Source organism: Perca flavescens, chromosome 6, assembly GCF_004354835.1.
Source record: "Perca flavescens isolate YP-PL-M2 chromosome 6, PFLA_1.0, whole genome shotgun sequence".
Classification (NCBI taxonomy): Eukaryota; Metazoa; Chordata; class Actinopteri; order Perciformes; family Percidae; genus Perca; species Perca flavescens.
The window spans coordinates 1,007,862-1,035,108 of NC_041336.1; the positions used below are offsets into that span (position 1 = coordinate 1,007,862).

The 27,247-nt window shown below is 42.5% G+C and overlaps 1 protein-coding gene across 1 annotated transcript in view; it reads right to left on the reverse strand.

Moving 5' to 3' along the window:
• Positions 1 to 27,247, reverse strand: part of LOC114556727 (complement C3) — a 57,034-nt gene that overhangs the window by 17,632 nt on the left and 12,155 nt on the right. Inside the window, exons 10-18 of the mRNA XM_028579761.1 lie at positions 20,412 to 20,527; positions 18,790 to 18,936; positions 15,991 to 16,090; positions 15,811 to 15,902; positions 15,517 to 15,708; positions 12,822 to 12,977; positions 11,398 to 11,527; positions 892 to 960; positions 90 to 287 (exon numbers count right to left, since the gene is read on the reverse strand). Of these exons, the coding sequence (XP_028435562.1) occupies positions 90 to 287; positions 892 to 960; positions 11,398 to 11,527; positions 12,822 to 12,977; positions 15,517 to 15,708; positions 15,811 to 15,902; positions 15,991 to 16,090; positions 18,790 to 18,936; positions 20,412 to 20,527 (1,200 nt within the window). The remainder of the gene's footprint in view (positions 1 to 89; positions 288 to 891; positions 961 to 11,397; positions 11,528 to 12,821; positions 12,978 to 15,516; positions 15,709 to 15,810; positions 15,903 to 15,990; positions 16,091 to 18,789; positions 18,937 to 20,411; positions 20,528 to 27,247) is intronic.

Below are 27,247 nucleotides of genomic sequence, written 5' to 3' on the forward strand. Positions count from 1 at the left end.
GTCATTAAAAATGTTATGTTTTGACTGTCTTCTAACTACCAGTATGACCCCCCCACCCTACCCCCCCATCCCTTGTCCCTGTGTCTTACTGCGAGCCAGAATGAGGCTATCCTCCTTCCTCTCAGCTCGCTGGGTTTCCAGCTCCTTGCAGCAGTGCAGGAAGGCTGCGGCACAGGCATCACCATCACTGATGTACTCCGTTCGCATCTCACAGGTGTAGGAGAGGGGGGTGTTCCTCATGCCATCCAAACAACACTCACGTTGGAGTTGGTCTTGATATTGACTCACTGGGAAGAAAGAGGGTTGTGGAGGAATGACAGAGGAAGAAGACATAGAGTTAAAGGTAAGTGGTGAACTGGAAAGCATTACAAAGACAACTGTCACTACCCAATGTGAGTATAGTGCAGATGTGAGTCGCGCATGCGTCACTTTGCGACAAGTAGCCTACAAGATGCTAACGAGAGACAAGTAGCATACAAGATGCTAACGAGAGACTTCTGTAATGTCAATACAATAAAAGTGGACCTACATAACGACGTTGGTTCACTGCTGGCTACAAGTTAGCAATCAAACACAACAAAGCTGTCACTAGAATTGCGTTTTGAGGTAACGTTAGCAATCAAACAATCATAGATAGCTACAACGTTTCTGAAATGATTTCCATCTTCTGTTATTGTAAAGAGAAAAGTTTATTATTTTATGGATTTCACAAATTTCAGTATGACACAGAGTTTAAATCTGAGCATGCGCAACTCACATCTGCACTCAACTCACATCGGGCAGTGACAACCACAAACATGTCTAACTGCAGACATTGTGAAAAGCTTGAAGTCTGTGACAGAAGATGAATGAAGATGTGGTTATTGGGTAGTTTAGAGCTGTGGTTCTTACCGAAGCTGGTTGTGACGTCCATTATAGTAGTGGCTCGTTTCCTCCGGCTGGGGGCCGGACATTTTAATTCTGGAAGAAAAGCATCACAGACAAGATCTTTAACAGAACCTGAAGTCTCTTTTATATAGGCCTTAATGGTCCCCTAATACTGTATCTGAAGTCTCTTTTATATAGACCTTAGTGGTCCCTTAATATTGTGTCTGAAGTCTCTTCAGCCTTGTAGCAGAATTACAGCCACTAGAGCCAGTCCCACAATGAGCTTTCCTTAGGATGTGCCATTTCTTTGTCAGTAGCTATTGAGGAGGAGAGGGGGGGGGGCAAGGTGGAGGGTGGGGGTGTGGCAGGGGGGAGCTAGATCCTCAGTACAGTGGGGGCAGAGCTTCATCATGGCGCCCTCTGCTACCAAGTCATTAAAATTAAAAGATTTAAAAAAAAGGTAAAATATCTGATGAATGCATGTTATAATGTGTCACTTGTTTAGCCTATAAGTCAAATAAAACACAAAGAAAAGCCACACGTTTTGACAAGTTTGTATTGACGAACAAAGAAAGCAGTTTGCCAGTCAAGTAAGAATGTTTCAGCACCACGGACGGCGACAGCTGATGGACAGCGATGGTGCTGAACAGGCCAAGTGCACTCAATCAGTGCCACACAATATAATTGACACGTAACTATTATATATATGTTTGATAAGAAGAGCTGGATCATCACAACGTGAGATCATGTGCAGTAATTAGCTTCTTTCAGCTAATAATCTGCAATGTGTCACTTTGGGCCCCGTTCTCGTAGCCTGGGTAAACCCTGACGAACTTCCGGCAAATTTGAGATTTGCTCTGCAAGTCAGTCTGGCGAAGAGCCCATTCAAACCCATTTCCAATGTCCCCAAAATCGAGGCACCAATCACAACCGCTGAGGTGGGCTTTACACCAATCACAACCGTTGAGGTGGGCTTTACGCGACGACGATAGCGCAGTGACGGCGAGCAGCTTTTTGTTTACATTCAACATGACGGCTACCGAAGTGCAGCGTCACCCAGATTGTTGGTCTGATTGGCTGAAGGACTATCCAATGGTGCCCAGAGGCATTTGAGCGGCGTCCGTTGGTGAGGCCCCTTTGGAAATGAACTGTCAATGAACCTTTCTACCATTCTTGTCAAGTGACGCAAGATCGGCGGCATTTGAGGGGCCCCTAATTGGCCCTGGCACCCAAGCACCCACACTATCTCCCCTACTGGGGTGTGGCCTTGACCAACTGCCACTTTGCTCGTTTGAAAGCCATGATGTCTCTCTCTCTCTCATGATTGGGCCAAATTCTCTGGGCGGGCAAAGCAGAGAAAGGGGAGGTAACCTTTCCCCTTATGACCTCATAAGGAGAAGATTTCTGATTGGTCCATCTGAGCTTTCATTTTCTCAAAGGCATAGTAGGATACCCAGGGCTCGGTTTACACCTATTGCCATTTCTAGCCACTTGGGGACCATGGGAAATGCTAGCCTGGATGCCAGCCGAACATAGCCCCGCCCACAAAATTTAAGTTAGAACGAATGCATTGTGCAAAGAGTGGTTGCTATGGAGACAGTACACAGTGTTGAGTTCCGTTGCTCTGATTGGTTGGAGGTCTATCCAGCAGAGGCATTTTTTTTCCTGGTTCGGTTGGAACACGTCCCATAATCACAGCCCAATGGATCGGTTTCAGACTCACATTCTGACTAGAATCTGAGTATGACCACGTCAGGCTAGGGGAATGCATATTAATGTTAAAAAACCTCACAAAGGGAAATTTTCATGCCATGGGACCTTTAAGTCACAGAATGACTAGCGGCCTTATTCATTCAGCGTGTTATGCTTGACGGCGGTCCACTTTCCAGCGCTGGTGTGTGGAGAAAGACTCGGACACCACCTCGTGTCCTTTACCTCTCACATTAACCTACCCTCAGACACTGCTGGATAACAGCGCCTTCCCACTGGCAGCTGAAAGCAGCTCCATAATACGCAATACGCCCCCAGCAGACGTACTACAACCGTTGAAAGCGTTAACAGTAATAATAGGAAGAGGGGAGTAGAAAAATAATGGCAGCTAGCTGATGTTAGCTAACGCTAACTAGCTAGTTAGCGTCAATTAGCTAATGCTAATAATAACGTTCATGAAAATAACATGGCAACATATCGTTATGAAATTATTATTTATTTTATTAAAAGTTAAGAATTCAGATTTGTTTATCAGTACCATAGCAACGCTAACGTCCACTGGAATTGTTGGATAGGAAACGTCCGTAGCATGTCGCAAGAGTCACATTTTTTGAACGCATCCTGATGACCAACGGACACAAGACCCATTTGCATGCGGTCTGCGAATCTCCAGAGGAAATTCATGACTTCCGGTCATTTCGCAGCCGTATCAGAGTTGATTTCAATTGCTAGTGGGAAGGTGGCGTAATGATTTGGCTACGATTTTAGAGCGTTTGTCACAGCCTTTTTCGTTGTGCCACAAGGACCGTGGAGAGAGATGGGTTTTGCGCATCCCTTAGTGAAGCGTTTGTTGAAGAGGATCAGAAACTTGTTTTGCGTTCTATAGCACCTTTATGGGATTTAATCCCAGTGCTCTGGGCTCGGGGGTTCCCCTTTTGGGCCTCTGGCAGAAATCTCTCTCAGAATGTTGTTCCTGACAACAGCGCTCCTCATAGCCTTGACATTGGCTAGGAGAGTGAGTGACTTATGCACGCTGTCGGTCTCACCATCCTGCTTTTCTATTAGAGAGGACGGGAGCGCCTACTTTACAGCCAAATCCTTCATTCATGCCGAAAGTCAAAACAAACTATTTTCGGCCGAGAATTTCTTACCTTGAGGGTTTCTTCTAGAGCCAATATTAGGCATTTTCCAAACTATCAGTATCATAGGTACCTACGACAGCGTCTTTAGGCTCAGACGCTATCGTTAGTAGTAGCATGTAGCTGGTGTTCTTGCCGTGGGATTAACTGTACTAATAAAACTGTCGAAACACCGCGGCCACACTGCTGTGAAAGCTCCTTAAACGTCATTTATCAGATTGTGGTTGTCACCCCTATCCGTGGCAGTCTCCTCCACTCCATATCTTTATAACAGAGCTAACGGGAGCTAACTAGAGCTAACCACTAATGGAGCATTCGTTGCTAATCGTGGCTAACAGCGCCTTCAGTTCTCCGAGCCTGTATCCATTTACTGTATTTATTGACTTGAGCATGAATAAAACCCTTAATTTTATTAAATTGGCTCAGAGTTGTTTGAATGACAGAAATCTGCTCAGATGAGATCTTAATGAGTGCAACTCATACTTTCTGTATGGATCATACTATTGTTAAAATTGTTAATTTATTTTATTTATGAAAGTTTGCAGATTTGTGTTCTCAGAAGTACTTGTTACCTATTTCGTTTATTTAATATATTTTGTATACATTATTTATACAATATATGTATTTACATTATACATTTTTAATTTAAGTATACAACAAGTACAAGTGTAGATTGGTGAAGTGTTCAATAAATATGTTTGTTGAGAAATGTGTATATTAGTGTTACATTTTATCTTTCAAATAGAATTTTAAAAACAAGGACATATCGGCCAAAATAATAAGGCATCGGCTGACCCTGAGTTCTAAAGATCGGCATCGGCCAGAGAAACCCATATCGGTCGAGGTCTAGTTAGAACGGCAACACAAAAGGCTGAAGGTGAGAGACAACCGGCAGAAAATTAGGGACATCTGGCGGAATTTCCGACGGCACCTGAACAATCCCGGAAATTAAACGTTGTCAATGTGGACTACCACAAGTGGTATTTGTCAGACAGTTTTGGTTTTATGTGCCCAAAGTTTAAGATATCTCTTGCTGAGATTCTGGCAAGACAGCAATGAGTGATTTCACAAACAATGTCTCCAAAACATCTGCATGTCCAGATTGCAAAGAAGGGGAATAAGAAATATAATGTAAATTAGTTGAAAATACCCTTTAAGATTCAGTTATACTACTGTCCATTAGATGCTTACTCTTAAAAAAACACTTGACTTATGGCTATGAATAAAGATCTATGTGCCTGCTTCTCTTAAAGGACCCATGGCATGAAAATGTCACTTTATGAGTTTTTTTAACATTAATATGAGTTCCCCCAGCCTGCCTATGGTCCCCTAGTGGCTAGAAATGGTGATAGGTGTAAACCGAGCCCTGGGTTTCCTGCTCTGCCTTTGAGAAAAATGAAAGCTCAGATGGACCAATCAGGAATCTTCCCTTTATGACATCATAAGGGGAAAGGTTACCTCCCTTTTCTCTGGCATTTCTCGAAGCATGGCAGTTGGTCAAGGCCACACCCCCACCCTCCACCTTGCCACCCCCCCCTCTCTCCTCCTCAGTAGCTACAGACACAGAAATGGCACATCCTAAGGAAAGCTCATTGTGGGACTGGCTCTAGTGGCTGTAATTCTGCACCAAGGCTGAATTTCGGGAAAGAGACTTCAGATACAGTATTAGGGGACCACTAAGGTCTATATAAAAGAGACTTCAGATACAGTATTAGGGGACCACTAAGGTCTATATAAAAGAGACTTCAGATACAGTATTAGGGGACCACTAAGGTCTATATAAAAGAGACTTCAGATACAGTATTAGGGGACCACTAAGGCCTATATAAAGAGACTTCCGATACAGTATTAGGGGACAACTAACGTCACAGGTGAGTATTGTGAATGTCACTTCTGTTTCCGCCCGACTTCCTGTTTCTTGTTGCAGACAACGGCAGATGCTTAACGCTTAACGTCTTGCGATTTTAAGTCCTCCACAACTAAATACAGTCACTATTTACACCGTTTTAGCTGTATTTTATCCTGAACTGTCTGGCCGCAGTTTCTCCGTTGTTTGCAAAACTTTCCTCCGCTCCGTTAGCTAACGTCTAGGTATTTGTTGTGCTAACGGCTAGTTAGCCTGCCTGCTAGCGGGAGGTAACGCGGACCCCTCAGGATTTTGCCTCCTTGGAATTCTATTCTATATTTTGGTAGCAGTAACGGGCTATCCACAGCTTGCTAACACAAGCAGGAGCACCTGCATTGTAATTCGACTTGTGAAGAGGGATCGGTTTTAGGAGAAGGCCTCCATCAACGTTGCTACTAGCTAAACTAGCAAGCTACACGATGCCCCCCCTCAGCTGTTCACCTGGCTGTGACTCGTGCCTCCTGTTCAGCCAGAAGATAGTGGAACTTGAAGACAGAATATCGACTCTCCACCAGATCAAGGCAAGTGAACAGTTCCTCGACACCATTATCATTGGAAGTTCCCCCCACACACAGACTGATGGATGTTTTGATTCCACTGTGCCCTGCAATACTCTCGCCCCACCACGCACTAATACAACTTCTGTCCCTGTTGTCTCTCCTCGGCTTCTGCCGAGGACCCAGCCAGCTCTGCTGACCAGCTCCACTCCACACCAGCCTGAGCCATGGCGTGTAAGCAAGCACCAGAGCAGGCAGTCAGGACAACGCTCAGCCCCAGCCCAACCCCTACAACTAGAAAACCGCTACAGCATTCTGATGAACGACGAGGAGTTCCCTTCTCTGCCACGTCCCCATGCAGCTCATCCTGGTCCATCCACACAGTCGACGCGCCCATTGAGGGCGGCCCCCCCCCCCTCGGACTCATCAATCTCCACGCTGGTCATCGGAAGCTCCATGGTAAGGGATCTCCACATTCCCCCTTTACCCAGCGGTCCCTCCAAGGTCTACTGCTTCCCCGGTGCCAAGGTCCGTGACATCCAGCACAAACTTCCCGGCATCCTCGCCCGCCACGCCAAGGTCGACAACATCATCGTGCATGTGGGCACAAACGACATCAGAGAGGGATGGTCGATAGCACAGACTTCACCACTCTCCTCTCCACCCTGATGGGCACAGGTAAGCGGATTGTCATCTCTGGGCCTCTACCTACCTACAGGAAGGGTGCTGAGAGATGGTCCAGACTGTTCTGGCTCCAAACCTGGCTGGAACCACTCTGCACTTCCCTGAGCATTCCCTATGTCAACAACTTCAACCTTTTCTGGGAAATGCCCAACCTCCTGAAGCGTGATGGTCTCCACCCAAACCGACACGGAGCCAGGCTGCTATCTGACAACATAACGACCACACTGACAGGCAAGTATTGACATTCTGTTGAAAATATCACAGATTCATGTCCCCCAGGTACTGATCCTGATAGCACTATACAAGTGGATGAATCTGAAAATGTTTTCTGCAGGGTAACATGTAGTACTAGTACTATTCCAGTAACATGTAGTACTAGTACTATTCCAATTATAATCAACAACAGACCATAAAAAGTGGTGAATCCCCTAAGTAATAAGAAGTTGACTGCAAACATAGTCAATTTAGCATCCAGTTCACGTCAGCCACAGCCTGTCCCAAAAAATGAGACGGTGTCTGTTAATCGACTCAGATCAGTTAAATCAAAGGTAACCAAGAGAGGGGCAATACTTAACAACCTAATTGGAATTAAAACTACCACTGCAATGATAGAAAAGGATAGGAAAATTAGATGTGGATTACTAAATATAGTACTAAATAGTCTTCTAAAGCAGTACTAGTAAATTAATTGATATCTGATAATCAAATTGATCTATTCTGTCTTACTGAAACCTGGCTGGGCCATGAAGAATATATTAGTCTAAATGAAGCCACCCCTCCCAGTCATATTAATACTCAAATTCCTAGAGGCTCAGGCCGAGAAGGGGGAGTTGCAGCCATATTTGATTCAAGCTTGTTAATTAACCCTAAACCCAAACTAAATTATAACTCTTTTGAAAGCCTTGTTCTTAATCTTCAACATCCAACACGGAAATCAGTACAGCCAATTATATTTGTTGTTGTCTACCGAGCTCCAGGTCCGTATTCTGAATTTGTATCTGAATTCTCAGAGTTTTTATCATGTGTAGTACTTAAATCAGACAAAGTACTTATTGTAGGTGATTGTAATATCCATGTGGACGTTGACAGCAATAGCCTTAGTACTGCTTTCAACTCACTACTAGATTCTATTGGCTTCAGTCAGAGTGTGCATTTTAACCACACCCTCGACCTCGTGCTGGCATATGGTATCAAAATTGAAGATGTATTAGTATTCCCGCAAAATCAGACCACTTCTTAATTACTTTCGAACTCTTAATACCCGATTATACGAAATTAGATAAAAGCTACTATACTAGATGCCTATCTGACAGTGCTATAGCTAAATTTAAGGAAGACATTCCAACAGCACTAAACTCATTACCTTGTTTTAATACAACAGAGGACCTTTATGTAAACTTTAGTCCCTCTCAAATCGACAATTGTGTAGATGGTGTTACAGCCTGCCTACGGACTACTTTAGACTCTGTTGCTCCACTCAAAAAGAAGAAGATGAAGCAAAGGAAACTAGCACCTTGGTATAACTCCCAAACTCGTAAATTAAAGCAAAACTCACAAAAACTTGAAAGTAAATGGCACTCCACCAAACTGGAAGAATCTCGTTTGGACTGGCAAGACAGTCTGAAAACCTATAGGACGGCCCTCAGACATGCCAGATCAGACTATTACTCAGCATTAATAGAAGAAAACAAGAACAACCCAAGGTTTCTTTTCAGCACTGCAGCCAGGCTGACAGAGAGTCAGAGCTCTACTGAGCCATCTATTCCTCTAGCTCTGAGTAGTGATGACTTCATGAGCTTCTTTAATGATAAAATTATAACAATTAGAGATAAAATTCATCACCTTTTGCCCTCAACTTCGAACGGTTCAACTTTCAACGCAGGACTGCTAGAAAGAACGACTAGACCTGACATATACTTAGACTGCTTTTATCCTATAGACCATCAACAACTAATGGTAAAGGTATCTTCAGCTAAGCCATCTACCTGTCTATTAGACCCCATCCCAACGAGGCTACTCAAAGAAGAATTACCCGTGGTTAACACTTATCTACTAGATATGATCAATATGTCTCTATTAACAGGTCGTGTACCGCAGTCATTTAAAGTAGCTGTGATAAAACCTCTTCTGGAAAAACCCACCCTCGATCCTGAGGTCTTAGCACACTATAGACCTATATCTAACCTTCCCTTTCTCTCCAAGATCCTTGAGAAGGTAGTTGCTAATCAGTTATGTGATTTTCTACATAGCAACAGTTTATTTGAAGACTTTCAATCAGGATTTAGATAGAATCATAGCACAGAGACGGCACTGGTGAAAATTACTAACGACGTTCTAACTGCTGCAGACAAAGGACTTGTCTCCATACTTGTTTTATTAGATCTTAGTGCTGCTTTTGACACTATTGACCATACAATCCTGTTACAGAGATTGGAACACTTAGTCAGAATTAAAGGAATTGCACTAAGCTGGTTTAAGTCTTATTTCTCTGATCGATCTCAATTTGTTAATGTTAATGATAAATCCTCTAAGTACGCGAAAGTTAACCATGGCGTTCCACAAGGCTCAGTGCTTGGACCAATTTTATTCTCCTTATATATGCTTCCTCTTGGTAATATCATTAGGAAACACTCAATTAACTTTCACTGCTATGCGGACGACACCCAATTATACTTATCAATCAAACCAGACGAAACCAGTCAGTTAGCTAAACTTCAAGCATGTATTAAAGATATAAAATCCTGGATGACCTACAATTTTCTGATGTTAAACTGTAACAAAACAGAAGTTATTGTGCTGGGCCCTAAACACCTCCGAACTTCATTATCTAAAGATATAGCTACTCTGGATGGTGTTGTCCTGGCCTCCAGCACTACTGTCAGAAATCTAGGAGTTATTTTTGATCAGGATATATCCTTTAACACCCATCTAAAACAAACATCGAGAACAGCCTTTTTTCATCTTCGTAACATTGCCAAAATTAGGAATATCCTGTCTCTAAAAACAATGCTGAAATACTAGTCCTTGCATGCGTTACTTCCAGGCTGGACTATTGTAATTCCCTACTGTCAGGTTGATCAAATAAGTCCCTTAAGACTCTCCAGCTGATCCAGAATGCTGCAGCACGTGTTCTCACAAGAACTAAGAAAAGAGATCATATTTCTCCTGTATTAGCTTCTCTGCATTGGCTTCCTGTAAAATTCAGGATTGACTTTAAAGTCCTTCTCCTGACCTACAAAGCCCTAAATGGTTAAGCACCATCCTATCTAGAACAGCTCTTAGTACCTTATTGTCCCACTAGAGCACTGCGCTCCCAGAATACAGAGTTACTTGTGGTTCCTAGAGTCTCCAAAAGTAGAATGGGAGCCAGAGCCTTCAGCTACCAGGCTCCTTTCCTGTGGAACCAGCTCCCAGTCTGGGTTCGGGGGGCAGACATCGTCACCTCATTTAAGAGTAAACTGAAAACTCTCCTCTTTGATAAAGCTTATAGTTAAGAAGTGAGGAGTTGCAGCGTCCGCCTAACCCGGCCCACCTGCTTCTCTTCGTAGTCATCAGATTTATTGATCATATAATCAATAATATAGTGTAAGTTGAGGGAGGCAGGTCAGTACAGCCTCTCATCAATGTTTTCATTCGTTTCCTTTTGTATGCATCCTGTACCAGAACTGCTTATTACTAACCTAGCTCTGGGGAGTTTACTCCCCGGAGTCCTTATGTTTCTTCTTCGCAGAGCCATGCTCTGCGATTCCCTGCAATGTCCGGCCGCGTCCTGCTGCGACCGCCACCCGTGCTCTGCAGCGCCACGTTTCATCCCGCAACATCCTGCTGTGATGTTCATACGCACAGAGTAGTCAGGATCCGGTATAGGAGACTGCACTACTCTGTATGACATGATGTGCCCTGCTATGACATGAACTGCAACGACTACCTTCAAAGTCACTGTTCCACTAGTTTTAATGTGACTATTATCGCCACTGTTCATCACACACCCAACCGGCCCTGTCAGACACCGCCTACCAAGAGTCTGGGTCTGCCGAGGTTTCTTCCTAAAGGGAGTTTTTCCTCGCCACTGTTGCAAAAGCTACTGCTAATGCTTGCTCTTGAGGGAATTACTGTAATTGTTGGGGCTTTGTAAATTATAGAGTGTGAATCTGTAAAGTGTCTCAAGATAACTCTGTTATGATTTGATACTATAAAATTGAATTGAATTGAATTGAACTAAGCCCTATATAAAAGAGACTTCAGATACAGTATTAGGGGACCACTAAGGTCTATATAAAAGAGACTTCAGATACAGTATTAGGGGACCACTAAGGCCTATATAAAAGAGACTTCAGATACAGTATTAGGGAACCACTAAGGCCTGTATAAAGGAGACTTCAGATACAGTATTAGGGGACCACTAAGGTCTATATAAAAGAGACTTCAGATACAGTATTAGGGGACCACTAAGGTCTATATAAAAGAGACTTCAGATACAGTATTAGGGGACCACTAAGGCCTATATAAAAGCATACAAAGAGCACCATGTCATGGGACCTTTAAGGCCTAAAGAGGGTTATGTTCAGGAAAGGGGAAATTAAAGTATTGTCACCTTGTCTGTAGGGAGTTCCATGAGCCATGTTGGACTTAAACAACAGCCCAGCATCGTAGAACACACCCATACTATCCTTCCCTCCACCTGGTGTGCAGCCTGTGTCGTACTTCTGTACAGTATCCCACACCTGAGCAGAATGGAGGTCATCCACGCACACAAATACAAACAAACAAGGCTTACAGGATGGAAGTCAAACAGAAATACTGTATCTGTAACATATATGAATGTTCTGATATGGCATGAGACCCAATCACACAATGTATGTGCCGGATATTTCTTTAGCCAGAAGCTAACAAACTTGAAAGTCAACATGTGTGTAATCTTTCAAGCACTTTTCACCCTCATGTAGTCCTCAGGTCAAATTTGACCCGTTTTCCAAATTCCTATATCTGTTTTCTTTTTAATTACCCAATTTTAATTACCCAAAATAACATGGATAATTCAACACAATGCTCTTTGGCAAGTACAAATCTTTATTTTCATTAATTTTGGGGTGCTTTTTATTCAATTTTATAGTATGGCCTTTGGAATTAAAATAGCCCCACATCATCACATACCCTTCACCATACCTAGGGATTGGCATGGTTTTATGTCAGTTAGCCTAATAGCTGGTTTGATTTGCATTGAGAGATGATATTATGGAAAGTACCCCATGCCAATCTGTAGGTATGGTGAAGGGTATGTCATTATGTGGGGCTATTTTAATTCCAAAGGCCAAGGGAACTTTATCAGGATGCATAGTATCCTGGATCCATGAAATAACTGGCCTTTAATAATAAAAATCTGCCTGCCTCTATGGGAATTTACCATAGGGGTGTACTGACTTTAGTCGCCAGCGGTTTAGACATTAATGTCTGTGTGTTGAGTTATTTTGAGGGGACAGCTAACAGTTATACAAGCAGTACACTCAATACTTTACATGGGAGTAAAGTGTAATTTCTTCAGTGTTGTCCCATTAAAAGATATAATGAAATATTTACTAAAATGTGAGGGGTGTACTCACTTTTGTGAGATACTGTATATATATATATATATACATATTCCAGTCTGTGATTATCCATCAACATACATTCCTTTAATTTTAGTCTAAGTAATTCCTAATTTCTGCTTTTCCAACTCAAGAATTCAGTATAATTTCCTATAAATTAGGTTTATTGACCATAAATTCCAAAAATAAGTGTAAAACTAAAGTTAATAAGTTGTGTTAAGTAGTGTTGAAAACATCAAAAACCGTGACAAACACTGAAAAAAGCATCAAAAGTGTTGAAAAAAGGGACAAAAAAACTTGTTAAAAACATCAATAAAAAGCATCAACAAAAGTGTTGATTTTCAATTTTGACGGGAAGACAACACAAGGGTTAAATGAAAAGCCTTGCCAAATATATATATTTTTAAAGATAAATATTAAATAAAGAAATTACCTTTTTCTGGGTGAGACGGTGCTTGTTGTTTAGGACGTAGACACCTTTGTCAACTGCCACCAGTCCCACTACGGCCCCTGGGTCTCCAGTGACCTTCAGACCAAACAACCTGCTAGGCTCATAGGATGAAGCACGTTTCAAGGGTTCCAGTCTCAGCTATATGTGAAAAGGGAGGTCAATAAATGGGACATACCGTTTTGTATTTGTTAAAGCAGTTACATCAAATTCTTACTTTGATTACCTCTGCCCGCCCAACAACCTGCCACCTGGATCCTATCCCTTCTCACCTTCTCCAGTCTATTGCTCCTGACCTCCTTCCTTTCCTCACCCATCTCATTAACATCTCCTTGTCAACTGGCTGTTTCCCCGATGCCCTCAAGGAGGCAAGAGTGACCCCACTACTCAAAAAACCAACACTTGACTCCTCTGATGTAAATAACTACAGACCCATGTCCCTTCTTCCATTTCTATCTCAGAGTCTTGAGCGTGCCATTTATAACCAACTCTCTACTTATCTCCACCAGAACAACCTTCTTGATCCCCACCAGTCTGGCTTCAAGGCTGGCCACTCAACAGAAACTGCCCTCCTTGCTGTCACTGAGCAGCTACACATCGTTAAAACAACCTCTCTCTCTCTCTTCCATCATCATCCTTCTGGACCTTTCTGCTGCCTTTGACACAGTGAACCACCAGATCCTCATTTCGACACTCCGGAATCTGGATGTCTCAGGCTCTACGCTCTCATTGCTCACATCGTACTTGGCAGACTAAACCTACCGGCTAACTTGGAGAGTATCTAACTCAGATCCTTGTCCACTCAAAACTGGGGTTCCTCAGGGATCAGTCCTGGGTCCCCTCCTCTTTTCTCTGTACACCAACTCTCTCGGGTCTGTCATTCAGTTGCACGGCTTTTCTTATCACAGATACGCAGATGACACCCAACTAATTCTTTCCTTTCCTGAGTCTGACACTCAAGTAGCAGCACGTATGTCGGTCTGTCTAACTGACATCTCATCTTGGATGTCCACACACCATCTGAAACTCAACATTGACAAGACTGAGCTCCTTTTCCTTCCAGGGAAAGGCTCTCCTACCCAAGACCTGACTATAACAATTGACAACTCTGTGGTAGTCCCCACCCAGACTGCTAGAAACCTGGGTGTGACACTTGACGACCAACTCTCTTTCACTGCTAACATTGCTGCAACCACCCGATCGTGCAGATACATGCTACATAACATCAGAAGAATACGTCCCCTTCTAACACAGAAGGCGGCTCAGGTTCTGGTTCAGGCTCTAGTCAACTCACGTCTAGACTACTGCAACTCCCTCCTGATTGGCCTGCCTGCATGTGCCATCCTACCTCTGCAGCTCATTCAGAACGCAGCAGCTTGACTTGTCTTCAACCTCCCCAAGTTCTCTCACACTACACCACTCCTCCGCTCTCTTCACTGGTTACCAGTGGCTGCCCGCATCCACTTCAAGACACTAGTACTTACATACAGGGCCACGAACGGATCAGCCCAAGCTTACATCCGGGACATGGTCAAACCCTACACCCCAACCCGCCCACTTCGCTCTGCATCTGCCAAACTGCTTTCTGCCCCCTCACAGCGAGGGAGAACTAATCACTCAACAAATTCCTGACTGTTCACTGCCCTGGCTCCCAAATGGTGGAACGAGCTCCCCACCGACATCAGGATGGCTGAAAGCCTACACATCTTCCGCCGAAGGCTAAAAACACATCTCTTCCGACTACACCTCGGATAATAATACAAAAATAAATAAAAAAAATATTCTTGAACCTGAACTTTTATATGTCTCTTTCTAGCTTTGCTTGTTTAAAGCTAATGTTCTTGCTCTTACTACTTATTGTCTGGAGTTTGAACCTTCACAGTTGAAAGCGCTTAATTGTAAGTCGCCCTGGATAAAAGCGTCAGCTAAATGACATGTAATGTAATGTAAAATAAAAATAAAAACTGTGTCCGAGAAATATCAAATAACTTGATCAATTTGTGTGTGGGTGTCTTGTTTGCCCTCCTAAAGTCAGCTACATCAGTGTTGTGTAGAGCCCACTGATAAAGGATTCTTAAGGCTGATATCAATAGAAATATTTGGTGATTTAAAAATCCGGAAGAAAATCCAGAAACGCATAACAAAACATAAACAGATTTCCCTAACATCAGTTATTTGTAGTTATTTATGAGTCCTAACTAAAATAATATGATAATTCAGTTTAAAAATAAATTTGTTTAAATGTCACAACAGAACATCTAAATACATTAAAGTTCTGATAAATGAAATGTATAAAAATACAAACTTAAGATATGAAACTTAAAGGGTTAAACATGAGTGTTGCCAACAGGGACATTGTAGAGCGTGTGTGTGTGTGTGTGTGTGTGTGTGTGTGTGTGTGTGTGTGTGTGTGTGTGTTGTAGACCGCCCTCTGGTGGACAAACTATGCAACGCCAACACTCAGAACATGGTTGAAGGGGGTTTCGTCCGTTTTTATTTTGTTTTTAAGTATTCATTTATCAGAATCATTTGTCATTATAAATGAATATTTAAAAAAAAAATAATAATAATAATTTATCGGCCATTATAACAGCCGATACCGATAGTTTGGAAAATGCCGATAATATTGGCCGATAATATTGGTCTGCCGATATCAGCCAGGCTTTATTGTGTATCTCACCGAGCCCATGCAGGAGTCCTTTACATCCACCCAAACAGAATCTGATACCACTTCATTGTCATCTGTGTGGTAGTAGGCTACGATGCGGAACGATGGCAGCATGTTTTTGGTAATGGGAACATTCAGGGAAATCAGAACTTGACCTGTGCTCCTGTAACGCCCATTGTTCACCAGCTGACCTTTGCTCAGGATCTAGGGACACATATTTGAATATCAGTTCTCATTCGACACAGGCTGAGAGATGCAACAAAAAGAGTTGTATATGCACACATGCAAGTGTAAAACATATCTCACCAGGTATGTAATGTCAATGTTTTTATTTTCCTCCTTGCTGACGATGAAGCTGACTTTCAGGTTGCCTCCTAATTGCTCCTGTTTTTCCACACCTGCAAATGTAATATATGGTGTGATGAGTGCATACTTTGCCAATGCCACCAACTTTTTTTCACAATCTGATGTTATTATGTCCCTTACCTATGTGGATGTAGTTGTTGCTTGGAGAGGTATATGGGAGAGCTACCATGGAGGCTGATGCTTGCCTTTCATTTGAAATATCTTCATCCATGGTCCTTGCCTGCAATTAACGACATAAACAGGTAAGCATTCACTATACAAACAGTTGAATAATGAATTTGTGAAAAGTCCAGAGTCTATTCTATCCTGTCCTAACTTATCATGGCTTTGCCTGGCATAGCGTAGCCTAGTTGTATAATACATGTGCGATGCTAACATACACCCATTTCTAATGGATGAAGTCTTGGCCTGGAAGAGAGGTCGTCAGGTGGTCCCCAACCTTCTCTGGGTGTTTTGACCCTTAACCACAAAACCCTCCAGTTGGCGGGTCAGCAGTGACTGGCCAGGTCACTGCCCCTCTCCTACAGGCTTTTAGCTTGTGTCCGCTCTCTTGTGCCAGAGGCAACAGGAGGCTCTATCTGACGCTTCTTCCAGCCTACGAACGGTTGTTTTCCTCAAGTGGCCTCTCAGCCAACCTTTGTCAATAGATTCCACACAGATTGGGCTGGGAATCCTCGACATCCGACTTCCAACGTCATCAGCCATGTTATCCACCCCTTGTCCCGGCAGTCTTGGACAAGTTTCTGGTATTCGGCTTTTTTCCTCTCTGCAGCTTCTCACAGCCCTCCTCCCACGGCACCGTCAGCTCCACCAGGATGATCTTCTTTCCCTCTGGAGACCACATGATGATGTCAGGCCTTAGAGTTGTGGACAGTACCTACTCGGGGAAGTGGAGTTTCCTCCCGAGGTTGACCGCCATTTCCCATCCCTGGGCTGACTGCAGGAGATTCTGCCTTACTTGGCTGTGGACAACAGGTCTTTAGCCCTCTTTCACAAAGGCAATGGTACTCAGCAGTGTTATTGCTTTGGCCTTTCTTGCTCCAGGATTTCTGCGAGCCCTGCCAACACCTTGTCATGGCGCCACCCGTATCTCCCCTATGTCAATGCAATCTTACACCCTGACAGAATGTGCGCCATTGTCCCTTTCCCACCACACAACCTGCACATTGGGTCCTCCCTCATCCCCCACCTGTGCAAATTGACTGGGGTCGGTAAGGTGTCATCCACTGCTCGGAGTAGAAAGGATATACGGAAGGGCTGCAGTTGACTCCATGTGATTGTTCTCTTGGGGAGGTTCCACGTCGTCCAAGTGCCTTGAGTTGTGAGCTTGATGGATTTTGCTCTTCTCCCTTCCTCTTCAAGGTTTTGGACTTCATCCTTCAACGTAGGGGTGGACTTTGACCACTGCTGGAAATTTGCTGTTCCTGGATCCTGTCTTCCATTGCTTGGGTTTCCAATGATGTCTTTGGTCCTGAGAGAACATTCTGCCTGGTGAATTGTTGTGCTGGCAGCCCACTTACAGCCAGATCTCGTTCTGACTCCTGCTTCCCTGGTGAGTTGGTCTTGAGAGTCCCTATGTGTCAGGGACAGTCTGCATATGGCGACTTTAAACTCCTCCACCACTGATGACAGGGGAACCATCTTCTAAAGTGCTTGTTGAACTTCCTCTCCATTTCTTCAACAGTTGATAGGAGCACCTCATATATGGTGAGAAGCCACATTAGTCTTGGGAGCAGGCCATGTTGGTAGATCCAGCACTTGTATTTCCCAGGCAGGCCAGGCTTGTCAATCTTCTTTAACCATTCTTCAACTTGTTTTCCGGTGCTGGAGATGCTGTTCTTGTCTGACAGAGAATCATCATCCCACTTTCCAAGGCATCTAATTGGGTTCCCCTGGATGTTCGGGATCACTTCCTCTTGAACAAGTAGCTTGAACCTTGATTTCTTGGGCTTGAAGACCATCTTTGCCCAAGTAGCCATGCGATCCAGTTCTGCCAGGACCCATCTTGCCTGCACGTGAGTTGGTGTTATCACGGTAAGGTCATCCATGCATGCCATGATTACTGGCTGTTGCCCTCCTGCTGCGGTCTTCAGCCCTCTTGACTTTTACTCACTGCAGAGATGATCAGGTCATTCCCATGATGAACAAGATAGGAGAGATTGTGCATCCTGTCACTATCCCCTTTTCAACGGGCTGCCACTTTTGTTGTAAACTTGGCGGACTTGGCGTAGCTTGATGTCTCTCAGGTAACTGGTGATCATGCTCTGGATGTTATGTGGGATGTGGTAGTAGTCCAAAGCAACTTGGATCAAGTTATGGGGAACAGACCCATATGCATTTGCAAAGTCAAGCCAGACAACTGTTAGGCTGCCTTTTTTCTCCTTTGCTTCTTGTATGGTTCTGTATGCTCCAAGCACCCGGTGAACCCTTCAACACTGACATTCTGGATAGAGGTGTTGATATATCCATTCTGGGTCATGTAAGCATTCATTCTCTATGCAAGCACCGCAAAGAAAATCTTTCCCTCCACACTAAGTAGGGAGATAGTTTGGAACTGGCTGATCGGTGAGGATCCCTGTTCTTTGGGCATAAAGCACCCTTCCGCCAATATTAAATTGCTAAATATAATGTGGGAAAAACATAATAATGGCAATATGAAGTTCACTATTTCCATGCTGTACAGTTGATATATATATATATATATATATATATATATATATATATATATATATATATATATATATATATATATATATATATATATATATATATATATATATATATATATAATACAATAAGGAAGCTAAAAATCTGCATGGAGCCACAGGTGAAAGCTTTCCTTGCTCTTCACGTGAATATCAAAATTGTTGATTAATGTAGGTTTAAGCTGCCATTTGCAAACCACATTTATACACTTACGGTGATTGTCAGTGTTCGTTGGCCCGCCACTGTATTGACGGGAAGGTTTACCATGCCATTGGCTGTGGTATTGCCTTTCATCTGGTTGGGGCTGACCACCACTGTAATACGCTCTGCCGGAGTGCCGTCAGGATTCAAAACTTCAACCTGCCATCAGAAACACAAACAGCTGAACAATCAGAAAGACGTGTAACTGTCTTATTAAAACACATCTTATTACGTAAGTGTGTGTGTGTGTGTGTGTGTTGTAGAGCGCCCTCTGGTGGACAAACTATGCAACGCCAACACTCAGAACATGGTTGAAGGGGGTTTCGTCCGTTTTTATTTTGTTTTTCAATATTCATTTATCAGAATCATTTGTCATTATAAATGAATATTTAAAATAAAAATAATAATAATTTATCGGCCATTATAAAAGACACGGACACACACATACACACACACACACACACACACACGGAGACACACACGGAGACACACACACACACACACACACACACAGTTACACAGTTACGTTACATCCCGGGTACCACACACACACACACACACACACACACACACGAGACACACGCACGCACACACACACACACACACAGGCTAAACTCATGTTATGAGATTAATTTTAGTGCTGTATGCTAAGTATTATGCCTTTACTGTACATCATAATGAAACTCAAAACAGATTAAAACATTTCTCAGTGTACCATTGCTTGTCATTGTAGCCTATTACTGTACGTAGCTTTCATGCCAGAGCCATTTGTTGTCAAATTTGCCTTCTTGCAAAGAATTGGATCCAGAATCCGAAATGCTTTGATGCAAATCTTATTGATTCCATTGATTCTTATTTTGAAACTGTGGCTGAAAACTGAAATACTGTAAATATTACACAAAATACATTTAAACCAAAATAAAATCTATTAGAGTAAAGTATTAACATATATTACTGTAGATTATAAGAAATAGCCACTATTGATCCATGATCGCAAAGAACCAGGGTGCGAACTACGGGGGAGCTAGGGGGAGATGGGCTCCCCTTAATAAGACAGGGGCTCCCCTGAAAACGTGATTTGTGAAACTTTGGGGGGTCTCTAAAAATATTAACAGTGTGTCATTTTGACGTGCAATTTCAGTTTTGTGTAACGTGATCATTGTGGATTATTATGTGTAAAACTGCAAAAATATCGGCGATTCAAATCTACTTCACTTCAGATAACTATACATGCTATTCTTGTCATGAACAGTAAGGCGTGGTGTCGCTGCGGTGCAAATTCAACTCATGTTTATTACATGTTAACATAAAGATTCATAGAAAAAATATAAACATTGGAGGCCACTAATCGGCACGCAAAGTCCTTGAAATCCATTCTGCAGTAAGCGTCGTATAGCCATGGCAAATCCAATGAGAAAGGGTTAACACATTTGCAAGAGGTGTCTTCTTTAAAGCAATCAAGAAAAACTTTAATTAGCAGGCGACCTTCATATTTAGAAGTCCTGCCATCTGTGTTTTCAAAGAGTAACTGTAATCAGTGATGACATTTTTTCTGTAATGGCTTTTTTATTTGTAAGTAGAAATATAGCCATACTTTTGCTGGTAATTTATATAAATCTAAATAAGTACTTTACCGTAACATCGAAGGACAGTGTTGGTTTGAAAAATTTGGGCGTTTTCTTAAAGGAGATAGTGTAAGGTGATGTAACAATCTGGATATTTCTCAACTCCGCCTCCACCATTTCACCACCTGTGAATGAAGGCAGAAACATAAAACTGATTTTAAAGGAGAATTCTGGTTGATTTCAACACATAGCTCAAACAACAAAGTTGGAAGTGCGCCCTCGTTTAGAAGAAGTCTCCCGGCTAATCTTGCCTTGTACTGACTGAAGTTGGAGAAACAGCTAGCTAGCTCATGTAGTCAAAATGTCATTACAACTGCCTACTCATGTGGAGTGATTCCTTCTGAGGGAACACAGTGAATCTGACTGCATGGGCGTCAGTTTGGTTTGAAATGTGCTGGGGACAGAGACGCATTCGTAAGTTCATTTCCAGAAGTGCTGGGTACAATGACGGATAGCCTACATTTTTTTTTTCTCTTTCGCGCAGGTCATGTTTTGAAAGACGCTGTCCTGCAGCTTACTAATGAATAAAAACGTGGTTTAATGTACGTAAACAATGATCAATGATTACCAAATTTCTCTCTAATATTGCTCCTCTTAACCACCGAAAACTGTCAAAAAATCGAACCCAAAGTCCAATTATTATGGACGTTATCTGACATCTGACGCGTTTCTGCTTCACATTTTCAGCAGGGCAGCGGAGGGGCTGTGGGTTGACTCCCCACAGTTCTCATGGGCTTTATAAGTCCTAATGTGAAAAAGCTGAACGTGGTTTAATGTACCTAAGCAACGATCATTCATTACCACATATCTGGTTAGATTTTTTGACAGTTTTCACTGGTTATGAGGAGCAATATGAGAGAGAAATCTGGTAATCATTGATCATTGTTTAGGTACAAGCTTTTTCCTCGCCATAGGCACCAATGAAGAAGAAAACGCTAATGTGAGATAAATTATATAATCGTTGGATTTCGGTTTAGTTCTTTTGACAGGCTTAAGTGTTCATTACAAGATATGGCCATGAGAAATTTGGTGATCATTGATCGTTGTTGAGGTACATTAAAGCACGTTAAGTTTTTTCAGGTTAAGCAGAATGTCCTGACAGGCAGCGCTGTGAACAGAGAAGCGTGCAGCCAGCGCAGCAGCAGAGAGGCTGTGTGTGTGCTGCCCTGTGGGGATAGAGATTGTAGAGAAAAAAAAGTGGTCGGTACAAAATGACTCATGACGAAATCTGGTAGGTACGTGTACCCACCGTCCCCACCGAAATCGACGCATATGTCTAACTGCAGAGTACAGAGTGCTTAGGGACCGTCTACAAACTACAACACTGAAAAGAGATGCAAAAATATTTTACAAAATAGGCCTATGCTTATTTTTTTAAATTAAGTGCTGTAGTAAAACCAGCAGGAGACAAGCACATATACAAACAACATATCTCAGCTGAAAAAAAAAAAAAAAAAAAAAAAAAGACAATTGAAAAATTGACACGCAGCTGATTTATGTTGTGTAAAGTGGGCCAACCACAGCTGATTCCAGTCTGGCTTAGACTCAGTGGCAGGGGTTATTTCTCTCAATTACTATAAAAGAAGGACTGTGAGGAGTGATGTGTTTGGAAACAGAAACAGAAAAATACAAACACTGTAATGTCTGGACGAGGAAGAGGAAGAGGAAGAGCAAGGGGCCCAGGGAGAAGAGCAGGCCTAGTGAGAGATGGAGGATGAGGTCCAGAAGCAGTCCATTATATGGAGGCAATCTTTCAACAAACCAACAGGTAAGTATTGCATTTTACATGGATTGTTTCTATTCTCACTTGACATGTCAATAAGGTCATACAGTAATGCATATGTTGAATTTCTTTTGTCCCTCTAAAGAATGCAACGTCTTCCACCCTCTGGGGAAGAGGAAAGCTCCTCAATAATGATCAAGAGCTTGCCATTGTAGAAATGGTTGTTGCAAATAATGCAATAAAACTGAGTGAAATTCAAGCTGGAATTGTGGAGGACCATGAGATATTTAACAATATTGAAAGCATCAGCCTCCCAACCATTACGCAGACATTGTCTAAACACAGAGTGCGGATGAAGCAGCTCTGCACTGTTCCCTTTGAGAGGAACAGTGAGAGAGTCTACGACGACAATATGTCCAGGTATAGTGTATATTCAACTCAATGTCCAGTTCTATAAGCTTTGCACTTTGCAAGTAGATAACCTACACAGTAATAGGTTTCAGTACAGTATGATATACAATAATGACATGATATACATGAACTTTGTTTCAGAGAGTTATGGAATTGGAGGCCAACCAGGCCCCTCATGAATTCATTTACCTAGATGAGGCAGGATTCAATCTGTCCAAAAGGCGTCGACGTGGACGAAATATAATTGGAAAGAGGGCCACAGTTGATGTGCCAGGACAGAGAGGGGCAAACATCACCATGTGTGCAGCAATGGCAAATGCAGGATTACTCCTTCACAAATGTCAGGTTGGACCCTATAATACCGAGCGCCTCCTCGCCTTTCTCAATGATCTCCACCAGCGCCTGGTACCAGAGCAGGATCAGGAGGGTGAAAACATGAGGACCTTTGTCATTTCCTGGGACAATGTTGCTTTCCACCATTCGCAAGCAATAACAACATGGTTTGAAGACCACCCAAGACTGGTAAGTCTCTTCCTTCCACCCTATTCACCTTTCCTCAACCCCATAGAGGAGTTCTTTTCTGCATGGAGGTGGAAGGTTTATGACCAGATGTCCCTCCTTGAAGCCATGGATGCTGGATGCAGGGATATCACAGGTCATGATTGCCGAGGGAGGATCGGACATGCCAAGTGGTTTTATCCCAGGTGCATCGCCTTGGATGATATCAGATGTGATGTTGATGAAAACATGTGGCCTAACCCTGAAGATCGCAGGGATTAGATACAGTCATTTTGTGCTTTTTTGTTTTTGTTTTATCTGGGCTTTTTGCTGTTTTGTTTTTTTTACAGAATGCTCTTGTGTTTCATGGATATTTTGTTCACTGTAAGCATTACTGTAAAACTTGTTCTGTTCTATTACTGTATACTGTGTTTCTACTGTACTTCCTTTAGTAAACAGTAAGGAAAAAAAAACTGATTTTTTTTTTACTGAAATGTGTTTGAATGTGAACATTATTGTACATGTGGACATACAGTTCCCAACCAAGACATTTAGTGTAAAAGGTGGATTGCATGTTTTGCATGCAAATACCTGAAACATAAGTCTATGCAGTTTTTATAATGTCAACAATAGCCAGTATTTTGAAACCTGGTGTACTTTGATTGACTGCATGTACCTTTTGAAGTGTTATTCTTTGACAGAATAATTAAATTTTGAGTCAGATGTCCAGTGTTTTGGTAAAGTCAGTGGGTGCAGAGAAACATGTGTTCTGTCTTGAAATGGAGAGTTAGTATATATTTAACAAAATGTGTTTTTGAGAAGAAAATTATCCATTTGGCCAATTGTGTTTTGTAGGTATCAGTCTGTGTTAAGAGTTTAGAAAAAGTAACCGAAGTATGGGTAAGCGCTTGTTAGCGATTGAAAAAAACTGTAATCATTAAGTTAATAAATATTTTTGCATCTCTTTTCAGTGTTGTAGTTTGTAGACGGTCCCTAAGCACTTTTCTTGCGGTCTCAACACCAGAACTAAACAGAGCTGAATTAGCACAACTTTTATGCATTTCTTTCACATCTACTGCAGTCAGATTCACTGTGTTCACTCGGAAGGAATCCCTTCACATGGATAGGCACTTATGAAGACATTTTGAACATGTTAAGAGGCTAAAAGCAGGTTTAAAAAAAGCCCTGTTTCAGCCTCCTGGGTGCTAATACTAGCAGGAGGATAACACGGTGTAGGCAACACTGATTGTTTCCATTTTTCTCACTACTGACAGCTTTCCACATTTACAAACAGAGCAACGTGTTGAAATCGACCGGAATTCTCCTTTAACATCTGTTAACTTTCTTCTAGATTAACAATTTAGAACAATTTATGCTAATATCGCTTCTTTTTGGGAAATTATTATTATTATTATTATTATTATTAATAATAATAATAATAATAATTAAAACAGCAAGGAGAGATGGATGGGCCCTCACGCCTCTGCGCGCGTCGGGGTTACCTGCAGATGCCACTCCTTACAAACATGCATTTGCGCGGCACTCAGACGCTGCAAATCGTCACCAATGAAAAAAGAACTCCCTGCCAAGTTCACCGATAACTCACTCAAGACTCTACATCATACAGTTCATTAGATGTGAAAGGGGGCGTGTCTAAAGCATAGGGGGCGGATCAAACCATCACCAATGAAGAAGGAACTCTCTGCTGAGTTCATTGATACTTCACACAAGGGTCAACCTTAAATGGTTCAAATGTCATGAAAGGGGGCGTGGCTTAAGCATAGGGGGTGGGCCAAACATCACCAATGAAGAAGGAAGTCTCTGCTGAGTTCAATGATACCTCACCCAAGGGTATACCTTAAACGGTTTAAATGTTATGAAAGGGGGCCTGGCTTAAGCATAGGGGGTGGACCAAACCATCACCAATTAAAGCTGCGAGCAGTGATGGACGGGCCCTCGCGCCTGTGGCCAGCGGGGGGCACTATGACCAAAAGTCAATTTTGGCCTGTAGGTGTCCTCAGGCCTGGACCCTTGTCAATCGTGAGAAATTTCGGGCAGATACGACAACGTACACTCAAGTTACAACAACTTCTTTGTTTGTCGTTAAACACTCAAAATGGCCGCCACGCCACGCCCACACCGTCTGACGAAAAGTTTTTCTTTTACTAACTTTTCATCGTTAAGGTGTTGGGATGGTACAGACCAAGTTTGAAGTCCATCAGATGAAATCTCTAGGAGTAGTTAGTTAAAGTATAGCCAAGGGGGTAAGCTTCGCTTCAGAACTCGAGCCATCTATGGCGCCATTTTGTTGCTAACTGGCCATCACCTCTTGTTAGCATTTCGCTGACCGCCATTTCTTTTTTACGTCACTGGACTGCGAATAACGTTACATCAGAAATGTTTGAAGACTCTATCTGTCCGTTGTTTAGTTCCAAAGAAACACGACAATGTATAAAAGGCTTCATTACCTTGTACCTCACGTTATGGCTCCGTAGCAGATGTTTTTGTAAATATAAGCTAACGATTGTGTCATAACCAAGTGACTTACTGTCGCATAGTAGAGGAATTACCGTATAGTACAGGAGAAGCTCACAGGCAGTTTTGACTTACATAAGCTGTTTAGGTTTAATTACTAATGTTAACTACCATTTTAGTTATCAATAATTAGCCTGTGCCCATGTTATCTCCTTACATATACCTACACTCTCCGTCTCTGTGAGATTGGGAATGATTGAGATTTCTCTTGGCACAGCTACCAGAAGACTTCACACTTTCAGACACGTTGCTCACGTCACATTCTCTCAGTTGGAGGCTGCGCAGTAAAGCTGGCCATCACTGGAAAAGTGCTTCTAATAGCCTTCACTGGTCTCCGTCCAGAGCAACGGGGTCTATTGGTCCATTATATACTGTCTATGAGTATAACACCTTGACTTTTAGGCCTACTTCCTGTTGCCACTAGGGGGTGCTATGACTTTAAGTAAATATCGGCCTTTATTTGTCCTCAGGGTTGGACTCTTATGAATCCTGAAAAGTTTCGAGGTAATCGGACAATGTACCCTCGAGTTACACCCACTTCCTGTTTCGGCGGCGAAACGCACAAAATGGCTGCCCCGCCACGGCCACGCCCTATGACGAAAAGTTTTTCTTTTAACATCTTTTCATCTTTAACGTCTTAAGATGGCACAGACCGAGTTTGAAGTTGATCGGATGAAATCTCTAGGAGGAGTTCGTTAAAGTACGACATGTGGAAATGGCCAAAATCGCACTAATTTCGAACATTTAATTCAAAATGGCGGACTTCCTGTTGGGTTTAGGGTATGGCTCTATTGAAGTTTTTTGTACATCTTGACATGTTACATATGTGTACCAAGTTTCGTGAGTCTACATTAAACGCACTGCAGGGGCTCAATTTTCTTAACTTTCTAGGGGGCGCTAGCGAGCCGTTTTTGTGCGCTTATTCCTGAAACCCTTAAAATACGTAAATTACGTAAAAAAAAAAAAAAAACATTGAATATGTTAAGGCACTCAAAAAGCCAATTTACTTGCAGAAAATAATAATTCCTTCAGTTTCAATAATAACAGTAATATACTGATAATACTGATAGTTAAAGGTGCTCTAAATGATGTGACACCTTTTTTAGGCTACAACATGTTTTGTTTCACATACAGCAAACCTCTCCTCACTGGTTGAGTCATGAATACACATTGTGGAAGTAGCCTCCGTGCTAACGCTGCTGCAGTGATGGCTCAACCAGCTCCTTCTTGTCGGTTATTGGCTGGAACACTGTTTGTTATGGTTGGTGGTGCAGGTTGGCGCAGTTCGTTTTTGTTGCCGTTTGTGGAGCCTGGGCTGTCTTCAGAGACCACGTTTTTTTACAGTGTGTTCAGGGGACAGGCAGCTAGCAGATAGTGATGAGATGTTTTTTACAGTGTGTTCAGGGGACAGGCAGCTAGCAGATAGTGAGGAGATATTTTTTACAGTGTGTTCAAGGGACAGGCAGCTAGCAGATAGTGAGGAGATATTTTTTACAGTGTGTTCAAGGGACAGGCAGCTAGCAGATAGTGAAGAGATGTTTTTTACAGTGTGTTCAGGGGACAGGCAGCTAGCAGATAGTGAGAAGATGTTTTTTACAGTGTGTTCAGGGGACAGACAGCTAGCAGATAGTGAGGAGATGTTTTTTACAGTGTGTTCAGGGGACAGACAGCTAGCAGA